General features: G+C 56.2%; 1 protein-coding gene across 1 annotated transcript; it reads left to right on the forward strand.

Annotated features, from left to right (window-relative positions):
- Positions 1-1,514: 1,514 nt before the first annotated feature.
- Positions 1,515-7,519, forward strand: LOC102375285 (claudin-16-like). Its single transcript, XM_025203633.1, has 5 exons — positions 1,515-1,622; positions 4,281-4,416; positions 5,546-5,710; positions 6,404-6,468; positions 7,325-7,519. Exons 1-5 carry the CDS (start codon positions 1,515-1,517, stop codon positions 7,517-7,519), a joined length of 669 nt encoding a protein of 222 aa, XP_025059418.1.
- The last annotated feature ends 7,185 nt before the right edge of the window (positions 7,520-14,704 follow it).

The following is a 14,704-nucleotide window of genomic DNA, read 5'->3' on the forward strand; positions in this document are numbered from 1 at the left end:
AAAACTACTTAAAAATTGTCAGGAGTGAAAAGAATTTCTTATTCTACGAAGCACGATCCTCTGGTGAGCTTCAGAGGCCACCGCCGGCCCGTGGTGACCAGCCACTTGGAGTCAGTGTTGTTCTTTACATCCCAAAGTAATGGGCTGCCTCCCCCGGGAGGGTTTCTCTGTCCTCTCAGGCTTTATGTATTGGCCTCTGGGAGCCTGTAACGTGCGCTCTGGAGCAAGGCTTTCCGGCTTGCTCCTTCTATCCGACCGTGGCGGGGTGCATCCAGCCCTGTCCCGTCTCTGAGCGGGACCAGGCCCTGTTGTTTCAGAGGAAGGCACGAGGGCCCCCAAGCGTGTGGTGGTTCACCGGCAAACCGTCTCGAATTCCTGCCAGTTAAAGCCTGCTTTACGTTCCTATAAAATTATTTTCCCTGTCTGATGGCACCGAGGGCATCCTCGTTATCCACGTAACTCTCCAGGCCTTTCTAAAGCTGGGTCCAGTGGCAGAGATCCCCGAGTGACCTCTGCATCATCCTGCTAGTTGTACATGATCTTCACTCCCAGCTCGTTCCTGTCCAGCCTTGCACTTGGCTTTACTCAAACGCCGTTCGGTGCTTGTGCCTAAGCCCGCGGTAGAGAGACCGGTACAGCTGGGCTGGCAGGCAGCTGCGGCTTCCCTCTGCTGCAGACGGGTCATGGGCGCTCTCCTCGTGCTCACCCAGCTCAGCTCGGCAATGCGGAGAGGAGGGTCCTGGCAGTGCCCCCGGGACCGACCCGTGCTTGTGCCTTTCATTAGCCCCTCCTGCTGCTGCTGTGCGTCAGCAATAGCTGAGGTCGGGGTAGGAGTCGCTGTATTTTAGCATAGGATTTGCAACGGACCCAATGGCACGAGCGCTGAGCGTCTGTGGATGTAGGCACCTGACTCCCTGACATGCCCTGGAAGATCCTACCCATAGCTGACAAACCCTGCTTCTCCGACCCGGCAGGCTGGGAAGTGGACGCATGACTTGCTTGCTATGGAATAAACTGACTTTATGAGCAAAAGTGGAGTGGATGCCCCATGCGCAGGCCTGCTGCAGGACCAGTCGCATGACCCCAGGGCAAAGTTACCCCTCGAAGACGGTGCAGGAACTTGACCGTGTTGGCAAGGAGCCATGTGGAGACGTTATCCAACTACCCACCTGCTGCCCTAGGCAGATTACTCCCAGGAGCCCTTTTGCTCAGTGGACACCAAATCCCTCCACCCAGTGGCCAGATGCTCTAATAGCGCCTGTGCACAGCTGGGTTCCCTGTGACGGTAAAATTCACGTCCTCTTACTCCGTCTGGCTCCTCGTGTCACCTGCTCTTGCAAACTCCCGGCGATGGAGACTGCGCCGCCCCTCTAGGTGATCTGCTCCAGTGCTTTCACCGTCGGCGAGCTACCTGCGCGAGTGGCGGGGGACCCTTTGCTCCAACCCACCGCCCCGCTCTCTCGACCGCCTGGCTGACGGGCCCCGCTGAAGGAAGAGCTGCTGCAGAAGCCGGGATGGGTGTCCCAACCGCAGCAGCGGCAGTGCTAGATGCGCTGGGGATGGCATTAGGAGGGCTGGGCCTCTTATTCTTGGTGCTGTGCGCTGGAACAGACTGCTGGAGGGTAAGGATGAGCTTCATGCTTGTTAATCACTGGCTTTTAAAGTACTGGCAGGATTATCTCCTGATCTGCCTCAGCACTTCTGGGATCTGTTGTTAGGAAGAAGTGAAATCCGGGCACCTCTCCTTCATGTTGGGAAGGTGGGTTTTGGAGGAGAGAGGCCCTGGTGACAGCCCTCCCTTTCGCCGATAGTTTGGCTTTCAGGGCCTGTCGTTTGGGCCTGGGACCGTCTGCCCGGCGGGGCGCTGGGAAGGGCTTGGCTTTCTCTGGTTCGGCACCGGCCAAGGCAGCGACGGGCTGTCGAGCATTGGGCATGCACCTGGAGGTGCCCCCCGGGACAGCGCACCGCTCACATTACTTCGCTGCTTCCTACCTCAGGAAATACTTCTGTTTTTAAGAGTTGACATGAGCTTCGAGTTGCAATCTTTCTTTCTCTCTCCTTTGTCAAAACCCTCAGCTCTTTCCTCCCGTATCTAGAACTACACCCAACATCCGCGAGCTTGTGTCACGGTGGGTTCATTTGTTACGAACCCGCAGAACGCAATTGCATTTATTCGAGATTTCGCTGCATCACGTATGTCGAATACGTGGTGGAGCTTTGACTCGGTAGACAAGGTATAAACCCTCTGTTCGCAAAGCATTTGGCACATACGCTTGAAAGTGATCCGGAGCCAAACTTGCATTATAGATCCTGAAACCAAAGCTCACCTGCTTTGTGTTTATCTCCAACCCCTGAAGGGAGCTTGCTCACTGAGTGTCAGAAGGCTTGCAAGCTCAGCACGAACCAGGGACAGCTTATAATTTTGATGCTAAAACCAACTGCTTTGTCTTTACTTTGCTCTCAGGTCAAACCTGAAACTCAAAGCAAAGTGAGAAGAGGACACAACCATGTGAACTGAAATCAGAAGAAAGCTTGGACACTAGCCGAGCTCGGATTTTAAACTAGTTCTCGCTCTATTGCCGAGAGCTGGATGCAGAGGGATTACGGCTCGTAGCACGCAGCCTTCCTGGTCTCTTCCTCCCTGTCCCCCTCGCTCTGAAAGACCTGCTCCAGCTCGGCCGGGCGCCCCGGGCTGGATGCTGGGGTCAGCGGACCGTGCTCCAGCTTGTGCTGAGCAGGAAGGCGGCTGGACGCGACGGGCAGGACGCTCCCTTCTAGAAAGCACCAGATTTTTTTTGGTGGGGGGGGAAAAAAGAGCAAGACTTTGGAAGGGGAAAAGGGGGTGGGGGGATCCCAGTTTTTGACCAATTCTGCTTCTGTCCTAAAAACCCCTGGACTTGAGGTCTTGGTAAGAAGGTAAGAAGTGCCATTTCCTGGGTCAGACCGTAGCGGTCCGTCCTGCCCAGCGCGGGCGCGGCGGCGGAGGGCAGAGGCGGGAGGCAGAGCGACTTGCCCTGCGACGTGCTGGGGCCGGACACAGGCATGAGCGAACCGGGCGGCTGCCTGGGGCCCAGGCAGAAAGGGGGCCCCAAAATGGTCATTTTGATTATTATTATTATCGTGATCTCTGGCAAAGGGGGGCCCGATACTAAATGGTGGCCGGGGGCCGCCAGGCGTCTCGGTACGGCGCAGCCTGGGTCCCCGGCCATGCGTGCCCTTTGCTTCTCGGCAGGAAACAGCCGCTCCTGCTGAGGAGCTGCCAGGACTTGGCTCCGCTGCCCTGTTGTAAAAGTGAGAAACCAGTTGTCATACCAACACCGGGCCGCGGCAACAGCAGCAGCTGGAGGCAGCTGGGGACAGTTATGCTCGTTAAGCTGTTGACAGGGTTCCAGCAACTGGAAATGTCACCCACCCTCCAATCGCCGCGGGAAGGGACTTTCTGAGAAAACCTCATTCCTGAGCCCTGGAGCCTCCAGCAGCTGCTCGCGGGAGGTCTTGTCCTCTGCCCCCCGCCGCTCGGAGCAGAAAATACCGCGGCCGGGAGCCAGGCTCTGCTGAAGGCCGTGCAAAACGCCATTGACTTTGGTGGGACAGTGACCACGCGGCTTCCTGCCTCAGACGGACATGGGACAGCCCGGGGTGGACGTGCTTGTTGGCACGGCCGGTCCTTCAGCAAGCCATGTAGCGTGGGTGGGTGGCGCGTGGCCCGCGGCCGGACGGAGGGGCTGTCATTGCGCTCCAGGCACCGGCAAAGCCACCCCAACGGTGCTCCTCAGCCTCCTCGGGGACATCCGTGCTCGCTCCTCGGTGCCCACGCGCCCGCCACGCGCTGCCTGCCCACGCCGTTCAACCCCTGATTCGCTGCCCGCCCGCCCTGTGCCTCATCCTGGGACTTCGCTGGAGCCAAGATGCTGAAATACTTTACTAGAAAGCATTTGTCTGAAACCCCTTTAGCTGGAAAAGCTTAGTCAAGTGCACTGAAGCAGTGCACAAATTTATATCGATGTCTTGAATTGCTTTGGTCATTTTTTAAAATCAAAACACAAAATTGTCACCAAAAAGGTGTCGTGTTTTTCCAATTCCAAGTGATGTTTTATTTCAAATTCACTGCACCGTTACTTAAAAAAACCCCAACTCATTTTAAGGTCGTAGCAACAAATGAAAGGTTTCGTTTCACAGCAAACAAGATGTATAGGCTGCTCAATCCCGCTCCCACGAGTGCCAGGAGGAGGGCTGGTTCCCTGCCCTTGAATAAGGTGGTTTTTCCTTTTCTTCTGCAGGAAGACGCCAAAGATCCCCACTCGTCCGTGGGCCTGAGCTCCCGGTGCCGCGGGCTCTGGAGCGAGTGCGTGTTTGACAACGTGGCCAGCCTCCGGACGTGCGATATCCCCACCTCCTATCTCAGCGAGCACCCTGGTGAGTAAAGGGCTGGACTCGGTGCGGCGATCCCGCGTGTCACCGAACACGCAGCGTAAGGAATACGCCGTCCTGCAGGCCGGGGTTTTATTAAGGGGAGCGGGTCGCCGAGGCATGCTCCGAGCCCCTCTGCAACGTCTGTGTAGCAAGACCTGCCTTCCCACGCCCAGTGTGCGCAGCACCCAGCACGGCAGTCCTCTGACCCCTCTAGGCGCTGCGGGATTGAAATCCTAATCGTGCAGCAAGCTCCTTTCCTGCTGCTGAGAACAAGTCTCCTCTCGAGCTGCCGGCCTGTTCCTTCATCTGATTCTTGGCTGTGGGTGCATTTGCTCCCTAGCTCTGAGGCACGTGGCAGCCCAGATACCCAGGCAGGCGCACGTCATGTGCAGGGTCTGATTTTCATGAGAAGGAGGGCTCTACCAAATGATACGGTTTCTCGAGGGCCAGGCTGGGAAAAGCTCTGCAGGGAGGACTCTGAGTTTCACCTCTCCTGCTGCCAGGGCTTTGGACGCCCACCCTTTCCTGCCCGCCGCTCTGCACTCGCTCTGAGGGGCTGTGCTTGTGTTGGGTGCTGCAGTTTTTAAGTCTTCATTGGAGATGGAAGTTGGAGGTTGAGAGGTGAACTTGCCGCGAGGCTGGGAGTGTCGGCAAAGGGAAGGCCGTGTCCGAGCTGTGACGCCACGTTTGCTTCGTTGCAGGGGTATCACTATCAAACATGTCCTGCGGGCCAGGAACTGGGGGTCAGGGGCACAGGGGTGGGGCCTACCACTGAATTTGGAGGTACGGAGCCCGGCTGGGGGCTCGCGTCGGTGCCGGCGCTGCGAGTGTGAGCTGCGTTAACACCTGCAGCTGCCGGAGCCAGCGTGGCCACTGCTGCTTGCCTGCTGCAGGAGGAGGGTCTGGGTCCAGCCCATAAGGAGCCCCGTGCTGGGATCGGGCCCATGGGACAGCCCTGCTCCTGGGGCAGGACCAGTGCCCTGCTGTAATGCAAGACTTCGCTCTCCTTGCATGTTCGCTATGTCGGCCTACAAGGTCACTGCCGTTGCCAGAGCTGCTAATGCTGGCATCGGCCTGGTGCTCACAGGTTAGTCTTCAGTGTCTTCATGCTGCGTCACTTCTGTCCTTCCAGCCGTCCTGGTGACCACTCGTGCGCTGGTGATTGTGACCGGCGTCCTGTGCGTTGGGGCGATGCCCTCCCTCGTCGTAGGAATGAGATGCACTCACCTGATGAGGAGCAACGCCCATCACAAATACAAGTTCACCCTTGCTGCGGGGACCCTCTTCCTTCTCGGAGGTAAAGCCAATGTCCTTACTTACAGCCAGTCCTAGGCCTGCACCCGCCTTCCTCCAGAGCTGCTCTCTAAGGCTGCCTGAGGCCTCTAGCGGCACGTGCACTTGAACATCTGTCCAGGGGTAGGGGGGTTTCGGGAGTGCTCAGCCTGGCCTGGCTTCTCTTCCATGGCTGCAGGCTTCTTGCCGCCCCACAGATTGCCCAGAGGTCGTGCTCCAGCAGTGCCCTGTGCCCCTGTCTCCCTGCACCAGCCCCCGGGCAGTGTTTTACCGGTGACGCTGGGTGAGATCCTGCCAGTACTGCAGTCAGAGGCAAAGCAGCTGTTGTGTCAGCAGGACCAGGTTTCACTTGGTGTCGCCTCTAGAGAGACCCATCGATGGCCTTGCTCCTTCTCCCAGCCTTTCCCTGCTCTGGGGAAAAAGGGGCTATTTTCACCCTCCTGCCTTTCTCCCCAGCCTTTAACTGTGATCTGCCCTGGGAGCAATACTGCCCAGAATTGCACCCAGTCTGAACTGAGATCTGGCCCAGGACAGTGTTGGACTTGGAGTCTGCAAGGGACGTTAGCTTACACTTCAGGAGCATCTCCCCTTTTAAACTGCATTCCTGTCCAGGCAGAAATGCAAAGCATCACCCCGGGTCGTCCCGCCCAGGAGCGTGAGGCCACCCCCCGAGCGCAACGCTTCCCTTCTGTTGCAGGCCTGTCGGGCGCAGCAGCTGTTCTCTGGTACGCAGTGGACACCGTGCAGAAGTACAGGCTGGAGGTGAGTGTTGTGCTTGGAAGATGCCGTGAGATGTGCACTTGAAAGGATGCTCAGAAAAGGTGTTACTTGAAAATCACTGCTTTTTGTGGCAGACTCCTCCTTCAAGCAAGCCCTTCTCCCCCCCCAGGAAGGTCCGCAATGTTCATTTCTGAGAGAAGGAGTTAAATGGACTTGATTCAGCTCTTGGGCTGATCCCCCAGAAGTATTTAGGCGCCTGGCTCTCCTTGGTTTCAAGAAGGCGAGGCACCTGGACAGCACGGGGAGCTGGACCTTTGCGCTCTGTGATGTGGACGGTGTTTTGTGCCGTGTTTGGTGTTCAGTTAATGATGATTTATTTTAAATCTTTGACCAGAGGCGCAAGCAGGCGAGCACAGAGCAGGGGTCTCGCCTACCCGTCCTTGTCTCTGGGAGCAGCTCGTACCGCACTCTTCAGCCTGTCTGCCTCACCACGTGTGCCGTGCCGTCCCGTGGCAGAACTTTTCTCTTTGAAATGCTTTGGCTCTAAATAATGAACATGATGGTTGAGGATGGGTCTTTGATCAGTGGTTATCACTGTTACTGATCTCAGGTAGAGAAGAGCTTTGCAGGGAACGTACAGACCCGCGGAGGTGAGCACAGCTGATAACACAAGTGACTGCGACCTGCAGCCCGCTCCAAACCGGGCACTGGGAGAATATTATGGCCCCGAGACAGGCCGTGGCTTGAGGCCTGTGACTTACAGCATGGCACTGAGAGGAAAACTCATCAAAGGAGCAGCTAGTTCAGTAACTGTGATATATTAATTGAAAACGCATGCGGGTGCTTGCATCCAGCACTGCCCAGGGCCGTGAACCTGACTGTCTGCGTTCTCTTTCAGGTCAGTTTTGGGATCCCTGGGGTGACCTATGAACTGGGCTATTCCTACTGGATGGCGGTGGCCAGCGCCCTCTGCACCTGCGCCGCAGGGATCCTGCTGCTTGTTGCCAACTGCCCCAGGACCCAGACACCGAGGAGGAAGCCCCCACGTGTCCCGCTGCCCCCCGACTTCCAGACAAGAGGCACTTACTTGTGAGCCCAGCTTCCAGCACTTCACCGCCTGGTTCTCAGCCTTTTTAGACTCGAGGCGCCCTCGGAAAACACCAGCTCCTAGTTTTCACTCTTGTTTTGCCTGTAGAAAACCAGTGGAGCAGTGCTGTCTTGGTGCAAAGAACTCAGGAAGATACAACTGTGGATTTCTGTTGAAATCTCTGGGCTTATCTTGTGAATCGTGTTAGAAAACCTGACTGTGGGGCACCCTACAGCACCCTGGAAAGGATCTCAAGGCAGGCCGGGGTGCTGCGGCACCCTGGTTAAGAACCGCTCCACCAGAAGCACAGGCCTCTGTAAGACGCTGTGACGAAAGGGAGGACTTGATTCTCCATCACCTGCGGGCTGGGCAGTCTCTAACCCCACGGCAAAGTGTGCGTGAAGCACTGACTCATGCGCGCGGCAGGATTTGACCCCACTTTGCAGCAGGGTGTGTGCCCAGGGGCAGGGCTACCAGACTCCCAAGGAAACCTCTACAAAAGCTCCCAAGTTAACTAGAAACTTCAGTCCCATTTCCCAAACGGCCGAGGGGCTCGTCCGTGTTGCCCTGTACTGCAAGCACTGCCCAAAGGCACGTCCTGCTCACGCCTTCCCGCTCTGCACGTGCCCAACTCATCAACCCATCTCGGGGTCCCCCGGGGCCCCAGGTTTCTCTCATGGGTTAGAAGAGGAGCGTAGCCTATGTGTGCACCTCCGAACAGGCACTCGAGATGCCGTGATCTGGAAAAGCAGAGACTGTGCTGGCTGGACTCCGTTTTTTGCTTGCACAGGTAGGGAGAGAGCATTTTTCTCCATCTGTGAGAGCCAGAGGAGATCAGTGTCTCTGCAATGAACTGGAGGCTGCAAGTGAGAGGAACAGCGGAAAAAACCCTGGCCAGGCTCTGGGCACTCCCCCTTTCAGCACCTGCTCTCTGCCGCCGACACACAGGAGACTGGGCAAGACGGACCTATGTGGTCTGACCCAGTAAATGGCAGTCCTTATGTCATTGTGATTAGCCTGTATACAGGAGAAATTGGAGCACTTTTGATCAGCAGCAGTAATGCCCCGTTCCTCTTACTGTAAACGGTGCCAGCTATTCCTTGGCGTTCCACGCATTTGTGTCTTTTCCATAGTAATTTATTAAAATGTCTCCTTATTGCAATACAAGCAGCCTCTTACAACATGAAAGCAATGAACTGTGCTCTTTAAACAGGGCTGTGGAAAGCCCTTCAGATGGAGCACTTCTGAACAAAAGCACATGACTTCTTTATTCAAAATTTGGAGAAAAAATTGACTGTGTCAGCAATCTGTGAGCAAAGAAAAACTCGGAGTAGGCAATCTTATAGCAGGCATTGTGCCCCATGGCTACCATGCAGCATCTCTACCCAGCAGGCTCAGTACTTTACTGTCCGTGGTCTGTTATCTGCCTTATTTATTTGCAGAAGATGTATAGAAATGTGCCACCTGGTTGTGGGCAATAGGATGCCTTGTTGGCGAGTACAAAATCAATGGAAACAGCCGTATGGGTTCCTTCCTTCTCTGCAAGCATCCTAATTGCATTGGGCGGAGGACGGTGTTGTTTAGGGAGAGGAGGAGATGAGCACTTGGAAAGCACGTGGTGTTGGTCTCACTCAGTTCAGACCCTCAAGGAGCATTTTTGGCTGGGATTTTCAAAGCAGACTCCTATGAGTTAAGCACTGAAATCCTGCTGGATGCTGACTCCCTTAAACTTGCTTTTTTTTCTTTTTTTTTTAAATCCTGCTGGTACCAGTGTCCCTAACAAGAGCAGTCAGGCTCGCACGCTGATCAAATCCTGACTGTTATGAGGCAAGCGAGAAAAGTCATCGTGCTCATTATAGCTTTGACACTGCAGCAGTTATTCATGTAAGCAGCTCTTTTGGGAAGCCTCTTGCGAGCAAGGACTCCTAGCCTTGGGAAGGGGTTGCTGGCCAGGACCTGCGATAGCTTCGCCTGCCAGGGATACATCATCTTTGTCCAAATATTACACATTTTACTTGGGAAGCAAGACCGAGAAGGACTTGCTGCTCTTTGCTCTTTTGTCATCTGCCTGTAACCCACTACAACATCCCCCAAACTGGGCCCTGATCCAGGGACCCAAAACCATGAGCTGCTATAGCATGCCTGCTGCTGGCACAGAGTTGTGTTTTCTGTGGATCCAGCCTCAAGGGAAGCCCCTGGCACAAACCCAGTGGGTCACAACCACAGAGACTGGACAAAACTCCCATTTAAAGGGGAGTTGGGACCGTGTGTGATAGGTCATGGGTCACAGCAGTGACTTTCCTTCCTCTGCACATGTGCACGGCCCGCTCTGGTCACTCGGCTTACTGCTGCTGCCACCCCACGGGGTGTTTCTCTAGGCGAGGGGAAGACCCCTTGGAGCCATCCAAGCGCCAGCTTTGCAGGTGCCTCAGTGTCATTTTTGGCACCTCGGTGCAGGCAGGGGTGCTGTTTGCTGCCACGTGGCCCGTACGTGGTGTGTGCGTGGGAGGCTATGCACGTGCTTGGCTATACGCGTTCTCCCCTGGTGGACGCGTGCTGGTGTCAAAGGCCCAGAAATGTAGGTGGCCCAGAGCTACAGGTAGCAGAAGAGGCTTCCCACGATTTAGCCCCAGGACCTGAGTGGTTAGGGTAGTGCCTGGGAAGCCAGAAACCCGGCTTCGAATGCTCCTCATCCAGGGGGTTTTGCAGCTACACCTGCAAAGGGTGCTCGACTCGCCATGCTCCTGGGCAGACACGAGGCAGGCTGCTTCTGCGTGCTGTGTTGGAAGCAGGCAAGAGAGATGTGGGGCAGAAGCTGGAGCGGGGGTGGCTTGTTCTGGAAAGGAAGGGGCATCGGGTCTTGCCTGCAGGCTTGTGCCCGCGAGGCAGAAGCTTCCCTCTTTGCTCTGCCTCGCCGAGGGGCAGGGGCTCGGCTGCACAAGGGGTGCAGGACAGGGCTTGGGTCATACCTGAGTTGTGGCGCAGCGGGCAGTGGCAGTGGGACCTGAAGACCTGGGTCTCTTGTGTCCGGGGCAAGAGCTCCACCGGCCAGGCTTGCCCCTCCTGTCACCTTGTTTCCCCGGGACTCACGTTCGTGGTTGTTTGCACGCAGCGTTATGAATGCAGCAGCAGCCCTGCCACCTGGGAGCACGTGCCAAGCAGACCGCTCGGCTGACTAGAAGCTGCCAGTTAGGCGGCCAACGGGGCAGAGAATGACGCCCTTGTTGTCTGGAGCTAAATGGGCCGCTGAGGATGTCCTTCCCCACCAGCGCCTGCCAGCTCCAGCTCCAGCGAGGAAGAGACGTGCTGTATGTATTGTGGGAAGCGCTCTGCCTAGAGTGTCTCCTTATTCATTAAATTAGTGGCTCGTTCCAGTTGTGTGAAAAAGCAGGACTGTAAAATAGAGACTCTTTGCAAGCACTGGCCCGCAGCAGTTGAGAGCTGTGTAACCAGAGGCCTGTTGTCCCTCCGTGCTGCTCATGTTCCACATAGGAAGGGTTTTTCGATTGCGTGGTCACGGTTTGGAGGTGTTCGTGGTTCTTGCGGAGACAGCGGCACACTAGGCCTCTCTGTGCTCCATGCTCGTGTCGTGTCATGTTGTCATTTCTGTCTCTAAGCTTCCCATTTCTTGGCTTCTCTTTCCTGAGGTGACGTCAGAGGCGACTCCGCTCTTTCTTACAGCATGGATTGGCATCCTGTCCTCATTTGGGGTTGGCCTGCGTGACCCCTTCATGCTCCAGAGCCCAGGGGGTGAGCACTGCTACCACTTGTCCCCTCTCCCACATCCTAACTCAGCTGCAGGGGTGCTTGTCCCCATGGGGAGGGGAAGGGGCAGGGGCAGGGCGAGCACAGCGGTGCCCACCCCACGCGGCCAGCTGCTGAGCTCAGCGCTCACGGCATGTGCTGGTGAGCTCAGATGGAGATGACGAGTGCCTCACCGGGCTGCCTATCCCAGCTAAACAGTGCTAACAGCAGCAATGATTTGTCAACAAGATGCCATAAATCCACAAGACTCTTTATGCCCATGTAAGTCCCCAGGAACAAGAGCTTTTCTGCTTCCTGCTGTGAAGCGAGGGGGAGGTGGGGGGTGGACTATGCTATAAACTCATCCGGCATTTTGATGTGTGTCGCATGTGTCTGGAGCAGTAGGTTGGAGAAAGTGCATCTGGTTAAGTTATCACAGCAGGGATTTTCCAAGGAGCCAAGGGTAATTAGGTGCCCAGTTCCCATGGATGTCTATGGGTATAAGGTGCTGAACTCCCCAAGAGCTCTTGGAAAAATCTCATCCTAAATCCTCTCTCCTAAAGCTGTGCAGAAATTCTGAATCCTTTCAAAATAAAAGGTAATGGTGTAGAGGAGTCCAGGTCTTGAGGCATAGTTGCAATTGTACATTTATTTTTGTAAATCCTGGAGAAGGTGAAGAGCCGTAATTGCTCCTTAGCTGCAGACTCAGCAGGGGAGGAGAAGTCAGTTTTACTAACTTACAAATTCACCCAGGGAGCCGGAGCACAGCCAGCTCAGACACCAGCTCCATCCTGGTGCAACAGCAGCTCTGGGCTCTGGCGTCTTTTTATTAATTCACATTTCTGCAGTCTCACTTCTGCTGTACTGCTTGGGCTGGATGGTCACCCGCCTCTCTTTTTTAAGCAAGTGATGTAAAAGGCAACAAAAAAAAATATTCATTGAGTGTATTAGGAGTAAGAGCACACCAAGGAGTAGGTAGGTCCCTTAATGAATCCAGCGGTCAGTCTAATAGTGTACGATGCAGAGAAGGCCGAGGTATTTAATGCCTCCTTTACTGCACTCATCACAGGCAAGGTGACCAGGGGGAAAACTCAGGCAGGAGCAGGTCTTTGGCCCTAGTTCCAAGTTTATTGCACCTCTCTCTGTTGTTTCCAGTGACTCTCCCTGGAGAGAGCGCAGAATGAGGGCAGCCCTTCCTGCAAAGAACATAAAGCAGCCTTTTCTGCTCGTACCTCCACGTTTGTGTGAAGTCAGAAACATAAAACAAGACACAACCGAGTCAACACTACACAGAACAGACCTATATTTCACTGAGCATCTCATCACATGATGCTAGTATCACTCTACAGTACCCTAAAGACATGCAGAAGTAACCTATGCTATGCTCCCACCTCCTTAGTACAGCTTTCATCACTGTTTCAGGATAATTTATGTTCTTGAAGAGTGAGTGATAACTGTGCCTGGCCAGAGGACACCCTGCCGGGATGGAGCCTAACATGATGCCTTCCCTCTTCAATAAAAGCCAAGGGGAAGGAGTTGCTGCTGCACAGCAGACTCTTCCTTTGGCTCTTTAATGCAGCATGGTTTGGGACTGACAGCAGGCAGCCTGGTAGATCGCACTGCTGCTGCATTACACACGGGAGTCCATTGCATACATCTTGCCCGTGGCAGTTCTCCCACAGTGGAAGACAGGCCTTTCAGGTCTCCTGGAGGATTCTTCGTCTGGGAGAGAGAAAAGATTTAAAATGATTTAACTGAAAGAAAGCAACATTGTATAGATGTGTAAAGTCAGGTCTCATTGTCATTTATAATAGGACCCTACAGGTGAGAGGCCCCGTGCCGACACATCACGACAAGCTGGATGTCTGTGGAAAGTTGACTTTCGATGCAGCTGTTGCTTTTAGCTAGGCCGTGACAGCATGGAGGAGTTGGCTTGAAGCATCTCCGAGGCAGTAAGTTTCCTAAAGTGCCCACCCCTGACCTAGTGCCTCTGAAAACCAGGCTGCCAAGACCCCCTCGCTGGTTTTAACCTACTTGGCGCTGTGAGGCCTAGGCTGGAGCTGCCAGAGCATCCCTGGGGTGGGCACGGGGCAGGCACTCCCAGGCCTGCAGCAACCACCCGGGTGGGGAGTGAAGAGCTGAGCCCAGGCTGTGCTTGCATCGAGCCAGGCTGGCTCAGCACCCCGCGCTGGCCCTGGGGCCATCTGCATGGGGCAGAAGGGCTGGGGGGGCCGTGTGCCTAGGCAGCCTGTGGGATGTGGGGCATATGGGGCCTGGGCCGCTCCCTGCTGCTGCACAGGGCTGAACCTCTGCTTTCCACCGCCCAGAGCCAGACCGGCCCTGCGGGCAGCACCACAGCCTCCAGCACGGCCTCAGGGCAGCCGGGGCAGGCCCAAGTGCCTGGGGCTTGCCCTGACCCCTGTCCAGCTGTCAGCACTTGGTGCTGCGCTGGGACAGGGAGCATGGGCTGGGCCAGGCGCAGACCACAACCACAGAGCTGGGCCCATGGCCACAAGGAGGTGCGAGCATGGACTAGGGCTCAGGTGAGGGCATTGCACAGCCTGGAGCCTTCAATCAGGGCTGCAGCAGGCTTCCTGCAGCCACAGCCAGGTCTGCAACAGGTGGAGGGCATTTAGTGCTGGAGCCGGCAGGGCAAGAGCAGCCCCACTGAGCCCAGTTTCTCCCAGGGCTTGACCCCAGGGGTGCAATTAGTGCTAAGGATGCCTGGCTAGAGCAGCTTTGATTGCAGGGAGCAAGCTCCTCCCGGAGCCCTGCGAGGGGCAGGTGCAGCCTGAGGCCGCTGTTCCCCCAAGCCCAGGTCTCACCAAGAGCTGGGGGGCCAGGGCACGGTGCTGCGAAGCACGGGCTGGGGGTCCGGATTCCCTCGTGGTTGGAGGCCTCTGAGCCCCACTTCTCTGCACACCCTTGGCTGGGCTTGCACAGGAGCCGGGACCCCGCAGTGGCCCTTGACGAGCAGCCGGAGAAGACCGGTGCCTGCAGCCCAAGGGGACGTGCCGCACGGCTTCACACTTTCCAGGCAGCTCCTGTGGCTGCAAACAAAGGCAGACCTCCCCTCCCGGCCTCCAGCCCCACCTCTCTGGACTCGAGCACGGGCGGCTGGAACAAGTCCTCTCTGGCATGGCAAATATGATGGCCCTTGGTTCGCAGCAGCTGGCCAAGCGCCGCTGGGGAAAGCAAGAGTGAAAGCCGGGGCCAGAGGACGTCTACCCTGTGCAGAGTCAAACCCCTGGGCCCTGCCTGACAGCACGGGGCCTTGACCACCAGGCCACGAGGCAGGCTGGGTCCGTGGCCTTCCCGGGACTCCCCTTGTAGTGGGGCCAGCGCGTGTCCACAGGCAAAGAGTCAAGGGGCCCAGAAGTAAGAGCCTGAGCCAGCCCGGCCCTGTGGTGCGTGGTGCTGGACACCTCAGTGTGGATGCTGGGGGTC

This window comes from Alligator sinensis, unplaced genomic scaffold, assembly GCF_000455745.1.
Source record: "Alligator sinensis unplaced genomic scaffold, ASM45574v1 scaffold512_1, whole genome shotgun sequence".
Classification (NCBI taxonomy): domain Eukaryota; kingdom Metazoa; phylum Chordata; order Crocodylia; family Alligatoridae; genus Alligator; species Alligator sinensis.

Excerpts from the sequence above, each read along its gene's own strand:
- LOC102375285 (XM_025203633.1), top strand. The coding sequence starts at position 1,515 with ATGGGTGTCCCAACCGCAGCAGCGGCAGTGCTAGATGCGCTGGGGATG. Across the intron at positions 1,623-4,280 it reads CTGGAACAGACTGCTGGAGG|GAAGACGCCAAAGATCCCCA; the intron begins GTAAGGATGAGC and ends TTTCTTCTGCAG. Across the intron at positions 6,469-7,324 it reads TGCAGAAGTACAGGCTGGAG|GTCAGTTTTGGGATCCCTGG; the intron begins GTGAGTGTTGTG and ends GTTCTCTTTCAG.